This window comes from Oryza glaberrima, chromosome 3 (assembly GCF_000147395.1).
Source record: "Oryza glaberrima chromosome 3, OglaRS2, whole genome shotgun sequence".
Classification (NCBI taxonomy): Eukaryota; Viridiplantae; Streptophyta; class Magnoliopsida; order Poales; family Poaceae; genus Oryza; species Oryza glaberrima.
In genome coordinates, this window is record NC_068328.1 from 15,940,464 (window position 1) to 15,947,785 (window position 7,322).

General features: G+C 49.5%; 1 protein-coding gene across 1 annotated transcript; it reads right to left on the reverse strand.

Annotated features, from left to right (window-relative positions):
* Positions 1-3,738: 3,738 nt before the first annotated feature.
* On the reverse strand, positions 3,739-5,060 carry LOC127766279 (uncharacterized). The gene is made up of 4 exons (XM_052291368.1): positions 4,961-5,060; positions 4,135-4,259; positions 3,871-4,068; positions 3,739-3,801 (listed from the first exon to the last, which is right to left on the reverse strand). Exons 1-4 carry the CDS (start codon positions 5,058-5,060, stop codon positions 3,739-3,741), a joined length of 486 nt encoding a protein of 161 aa, XP_052147328.1.
* Positions 5,061-7,322: the final 2,262 nt, after the last annotated feature.

The following is a 7,322-nucleotide window of genomic DNA, read 5'->3' on the forward strand; positions in this document are numbered from 1 at the left end:
AACCCAGCACCTTTCTGGACATCCTGACAAAGCCATCAGTGAGAGAGGCCAACAACGAAGATAGTCCAGTCGCCCCAGACATCAGCTCGGGGGCTACAGAGGCAGAACGTGCCGTTGCCAACATCGAGACTACGAACGACTGGCAGACCCCACTCATTAAATTCATAAGTAGCGACGAGTTACCCGAGGATGATGCAGAAGCCGAGAAAATAACCCGTCAAGTAAAAAACTACTATATGATCGGCGACGATCTATACAAGAAGGCGCCAAACGGGGTATTTCTCAAATGCGTCTCGTCCAACGACGGCAAACACCTCCTCCTCGACATACACGAAGGGATCTGTGGATCACATGCCGCCGGTCGTACATTTGTCGGAAAAGCATTTTGACAAGGATTTTTCTGGCCAACTGCCCTCAAAGACGCTTGCGACATGGTACAACGGTGTGAAGCTTGTCAATTTCATAGCAAACACACAAGGCTACCAGCGCAAGCACTGCAAACCATCCCTCTCACTTGGCCGTTCTCGTGCTGGGGGCTCGACATACTCGGACCATTCCCATGAGGATAGGGCGGCTATAGATTCCTGTTCGTGGTGATCGACAAATTCACCAAATGGATCGAAGCAACACCCACGGCGGAAATCAAGGCCGAAAACGCCATCAAATTCATTAAAGGGATATTTTACAGATATAGATTTCCTCACCGCATCATAACGGATAACGGCTCCCAGTTCATCAGCGCTGATTTCTAGGATTACTGCATCGGACTGGGAGTCAAGATCTGCTTCGCCTCAGTTTCTCACCCTCAGAGCAACGGACAAGTCGAGAGGGCAAATGGCATAGTACTACAAGGGATCAAGACCCGTATCTACAACAGGCTCATGTCACATGACAAGAAGTGGGTCGAAGAACTCCCCTTCGTACTCTGGGCCGTGCGCACCACACCGACAACGTCGAACAAGGAGACACCCTTCTTTCTCGTGTACGGCTCAGAAGCAATGCTCCCTACTGAGCTACGACATCAGAGTACACGAGTACAGAAGTACTCTGACGATGATTAGGAGGAACAGCAAAACGATGACGTGAACCTACTCGAGGAACATCGAGAACGAGTTGCCGTCAGGGCAGCTAGCTACCAACAGGCCCTTCGCCGGTATCACGAGAAGCGCATCCGAGCATGCATACTTTCGATCGGCGACTACGTCCTCCGGCTAGTTCAAAGCCAAGGGCAAAACAAACTCTCACCCAAATGGGAAGGATCGTACACGATCACTCAAGTCTTGCGGCCAGGCGCATTCAAGATTGTAGACGGCAATGGTCGCGAGTTAGCAAATTCTTGGAACATTGACCAATTGCGCAAATTCTATGTATAAGTCAATAGTATCCTTACTTGTAAGACATCTTACAACTTCAATAAAGCCTATTTTCAGGTACAGATTTCAATCAAAGTGTCCCTTCCCAATGATCCCTTACCCAGATGACACCTAGTGTTGAAACCTATCCTCATGTCCCTTTATGCCGTCTTGACAAGGCCTCCGAGGAACCTAAGGGAACTTCGGCTGGGAACGCCCAGAGCTGATAAGGCCTTGTCGGATCCTGTAGAGACGAAAGACCATGTAAGACCTGGTCGTGTAAGAGTTCTCGCCGTGCGTATTAACCAAGCCGTGTAATTGGAAATGGACTTTCCAACTTCACGGCTGGGGGCTAGGATCAGTGGTTGTTCAACTAAGGTAGGTCAAAGGCCCAAGAGCCTTATCTCCCGAGAAGAATTCTCCGATGACAAGGCTGGGGGCTAGGGAGAGTGTATGACTCAAGTGACTGATCGAAGTCGCGAAGTGAGAAGACACTCGTACACACTCCATCCAGAGTAAGAAAGCTTAGTTAGATAGATTTCTTTTCAATTTCTCATGTATTTCTTACATCACACAAGAATTCAAAATATATTACACTCTACCCTGAGATACTTGTCACAGGATACAGAGACTACCAAGAAGGCCAACACTAGTCCATCGACTGGAAGACTTTCTCCGCAAGCGGCGCCATCGACTTCGCCAGCTGATCTATCTCCGCGGGAGTCCTCTGAGAACGTGCAAACCCTTCGTGAAGGAACGCGAGGTGCAGCTGCGGACGATGATCTCGTATACAGGCCAGCACATGCCCTCCCGCTTATCGGCTCGACCGACGACACTCTTGCTTCAAGGCCTCGTCAATACGCTTGCCGATACCTTCAAGCTGGGCGCAGGCCCCATTCAGCCACGAGATGTATCCGGCCGCAGATTCCTCGGGATCCCCACGAGGCACTCGGAGTTCCTTGCAAACTCCCGCCATGGCTGCACAACCACTCCGGAGGTACGAGTTGAACCACACCTCGCGACCTCGGAGTGCCTCCACGGCCCGATCCTTCTTCACTTCTAGCATAGTCCTCTCGAGTTCTGCCACCTCAAACTTCGTCCTCCAGTATTGGATGCGACGATCTCGGTCGGCAAGTGCATTCTCGAGGTCTGCTCAGCATGGAAACGACTGATTCAAGCTGTCTGCCTCTCTTGAGAACATGGTAAACTAAGTTAATCCAGATAGAAGAGCGAAGGGGGTGGAAACAAAAAGGACCAACCTAAGGAAGTCGTCGCCATGCCCGTGTCCACGGGCAGATTCTGGTCCACGCCGTCCTGTGGCACATACGGCTCAAGTGCAAGTGCCAGCACGAGTACAGGCAACTCAGGCTGCCCGCGCTGCTGGACATCCTCGACATCGACATCTCTATACACAACAATAAAGTACTCGGAATCAAAATGCTAAAGAAAACTAAGGTGATAACAACACATACAAAGGCAGTTGGAACCGACGAAAGTTTTACAGAGCATGATTGATTAAAGAGTACAGGCGAACTGAAGTCCTACTCTTCAAAAAGTGGGAGAACAGACTCTCCCAGATCGCCCACTTCCTCCATCACGTCCTTACGCGCGTCGTTAGCAGCCCCCTGATCCAAGATCCTCTGGAGATCGAGTTCAGGGTGCACCAACCTTACGCACGCGAGGACGTGGCACGCCCCGGTGTAGATCCCGTTGGATGTCTCCTCCCCGATCCTGGCCGCATGCTTGGAGGGGATCACCTCCATCGCCGTCGCCAGCTCCGCGAGCGAAGTCGTCAGCGAGAACTCATCGGGGTTCGCCGGGATCGTGGTTGTAACACCACACTCCCCGGCAAGCTGGTGTAGGCCGGTGTAGGTGACCCGCAGCGAACCACGGGTCTCCGATAGGTTGTTCTCGAGTTCCCACATGCGGTTCCCGAGCCCCTGCCATTGCCGCTCGTTGCCGGCCACCAGCTCCCTCATCTTCTGGAGGTCCTCGCGAACCTCCGCCAAATCACGCGCCAGCTTGTCAGCTCGTTCGTTCGCCGACGACGTCGCCGCTGCCCTCGCCTCCGCAATCTCGCGACCTATGCCGCGAGCGCCGGCCTCGATGATGCGCCCCATCTCGACTTGGAGCTCCTCCCAGGTGAGGACATCGGCAGGCGGGCCTCGCGCGGGCACAAGACCGCTGGCAGGGCTGCTGGGCGTCACCTCACGACACCTGGGCACAACCACGACATCTGTCGAGGCCATCGCAGGAGACGCGCTGGAGTTCCCTCCGGACCCATCTTGCGCCGCCTTCGCCCGCGCCGCTACGAAAGATTGCCATGTCGGCCATCAAAACGAGCTGCTAGAATTTGATCAAGTGAAGGACCTCAAATTTCGTCCACTTACTTCTCGCCAAGTGTCACCAGCCTCTGCCGTCGCGGAGGTGGGGGAGACGCATCCGAGGCCTAAGTAAACCGAGTACGATGTGAGGATGACATCTTCCGACTACGCAATCGATAACCAAGAAGGCTTACCAATGGGGTGGGCGTTTTCCGGCGGTTGCCGAGCACGGAGGAAAACTTCCTCCCTTTCCTCAGAACATTGCCGCCACTGGTCGTGGCAGCAGCAGCAGCAATGGCCACGTCGGACGCCTCCTGGGCGACACCCTCCTTCAACGAAGCCGCCGCCTGGTGGTCCACAAGCGGCCCAATGACGTCAGGCAGAGGGAGAGCCTGCACCACATGAAGTCACGATGCGATTCAGAAAGGAAAAAATAAAGGGTCATCGAGTACACTCACGTTGATTGCAGCTTCACGCTCAGCCACCCCTTTCTCACAAAGAGGGGCGGGGACGTTGCTCGCCGTCATGGGGCTGCTGACAATCACCTGGCCGACACGGCGCTCCACAGTTGTGCTGTTCAAACCTGTAGATTGAGAACCAGATTCCGATAAGTCAGGAGGAATGTGCGCATAAGGAAGGGAACCCGGAATGCAAGAAAAATACCCTGAGGAGAAACCCGGGTCGCGTCCTCCGGCCTAGAGTAGTCAAAGGCTGGATGGGCTCGAGCCTAGAGCGGCTCGATCCGTCTACCAATGAAGTCGGCAGCGACTTCATAACCCGACAACCATCGTTCTCGGAGGTCATCGATGATATCGATGAAAGACTGAAGGGATAAGGTCAAGGCGGGTTTGGCGGTCCAAGACGAAATCTTGTCTGGTTGTTCCTCAGGGACAACGAAGACTGGATCTGAATCTTCTATTTGAAGATAGAACCATCTCGCCCGCCATTTACTGCAAGAAGAGGGGCACTGGAAGGGGATGTATCGCGACTTCAGGCCATCCCGAAGTCGGAAACCAACACACCCGGATACCTTTTTAGGTTCCATCCAGAGCAACTCGTAATAGAAATGGAACAGGTCAAGAAACGGCTCTACCCCAATGTAGGCCTCACAGAGGTGTGAAAAAATGCTGAGGAAGGCTATGGAGTTGGGGTTCAGATGGAGCAGAGAAAGACCGTAGAAATTCAAGACGAGAAGAAAAAACTCAGAAGGCGGAGGAAGAAAACCGTAGAGAATATAGTCCTCAACCGCAACCATGCGGCCTAGGACGGGTTCAGGTTCAGTACCTCCTGGTTCCCTCTCCATGGTCCCACGACCGGGGAGAGCGCCTTCCTCCTGCAACTTCTTCAGGGACGCGCTGGTGGAAGTGGACTTGTCGAGGTCCATTGCCGCCGGGGATCGCCGGAGAAGAGACCGAGGCGAGTAAGCTAGGTTTTGTGTGGAAGCGAAGAAGACGAAGAGCGTTTAGAGGTTAGAAAGTTTTCGTAACAGGCGGACTCTAAAATGGATTCCCAAAACTAAAATGGATTCCCAAAACTCCCTTAAATAGGCGCACTACCAACGGTGCGAATTCCAAGGAAAGGAGAGAGATGGCCGCCGGAAATTTCCAGGTCCGTTACGCGCGGCAGTTTTTGGACATCAATTTAAATTCACTCATAACCGTTGAACTTCGCATGGTGTTGTCGACTACTCTTTGTCTCTACGGTTCTTACACCGAGATCGACCAGTCGAGAACGACAACAACTCTGACATCAGAAGTCGTGATCGGTTACATGAGTTCATTTAAGCAGAAGTCAAGGGCTACTGTCAGGGTTACGGATAAGGCATACCCTCCACCCTTGGATATATGCTATACGACAATATGGTATATCCGCGCGAGTATGGACGTTCTCTATATGCGCTAAGGAAATTCATCACGAAGTTCACCGATGGGAAGATTCCTACCCGTATAGGACTGGGTCGTCACTGTATCATGCAGGGTCCGATGTCTCCGAATTCTACTTGGAAACCACCCGACCTGCGATATAAAAGGGACCCCCCGGGAGGACCTAGGGCATCGAATCTCATAGCCAAGACAACCACCACAGCCTACGAAGCCGAGCCTGCAGGAGCCAAGTCGCCGGGTGATCTAGTCGAACCAACTCGACTACGATCTCGTTGATATCATCGAGTTCTGTTATTCCCTTTGTAACTTGTGGTTTCCACTATATAATCCCATACCAACTGGATTAGAGCTATTACCTATCAAGGGGCCTGAAGCAGTATAATCTCTGTCTCCTGTTTCCTTGATGTCGTACTACGTAGATCCTCATACCAGCGTACCCCAATACCCTCTATATCCGGTCTACGGGTATCCCCCGTCGACACAACTCATATTTAAAAACTTTCAAGTCGAGATTTAAAAACTTTCAACTCAGATTTGAACACTTTCAATTCAAACTTGAAAACTTTCAACTCGGTTTTAAAAACTTTCAACTCAGATTTGAAAACTTTCAATTCATACCTGAAAACTTTCAACTCGGATTTGAAAACTTTCAATTCAGATTTAGAAACTTTCAACTCGGATTTGAAACCTTTCAATTTAGACTTGAAAACTTTCAACTCGGATTCGAAAACTTTCATGAAGATTTGAAACTTTCAACTCAAATTAAAAAAAAATTAAGTCAAGATTTAAAAACTTAACTCAGGTTTGAAAACTTTTAACTCAAATTTAAAAATCTGAGTTGAAAATTTTTTAAATCTAAGTTGAAAGTATTCAAATCTTGACTTGAAATTTTTAAATCTGAGTTCAAATCTGGAATTGAAAGTTTGTTTCAGTCAACTTAAAAAAAGGAAGAAAGACGCGTGATGAATATTTATTCGGAAAAAACCAAAAAAAAAGTTAGCGATAAGCACTGTTAGTTAGCGCTAAATGCTCTTCGCGCCGTCAAAACGCGTGCCGCCTCCGTTTCTGGCGCGTACGCGCGGAACAGGAGCCCCCAGTAATTAGGGGGTGTTAAGATCCAGGGGTGTAAAGTTTTGGAGTGTCACATCGGATATTATATAGGGTGTCGCATGGAGTGTTCGGACACTGATAAAAAAAACTAATTGCGCAATCCGTCAGTAAGCCGCAAGATGAATTTTTTAAGCTTAATTAATCCGTCATTAGCAAATGTTTACTGTAGCACCATATTGCCAAATCATGGAGCAATTAGGCTTAAAAGATTCATTTCGTAAATTAGTCACAATATGTGCAATTAGGTTTTTAGCCTATATTTAATACTTTATGCAGGTATTAAAACGTTCGATGTGACAGAGTGTAAAATTTTGGGGCAGGATCTAAACATACCAGACTATAACTGTCGGTTCACAATAAATTAACCGGCAGTGGTACGACACAATGGATAGCCCATCCTGTCATAGTGTTACTGGGATTGTTGCCTTCAACTGAAGCATGTCGGTATCAACTCCCATCCCCAATTAATTGGACATTCTATCTGTACGTGTACAGGTGTCCCAACCACATGGAAAAATACTTTTTTAGTAGTGGTCTATGCTAATTATAAGGTTTAACATGTTTAAAAACATATCTTTCCATTTTTCAAAAGTTTTGATCTTCCTACTTTAGTTATCTATTTAGAACGGCCTTTTTTCTCTTGAACTCGGTTA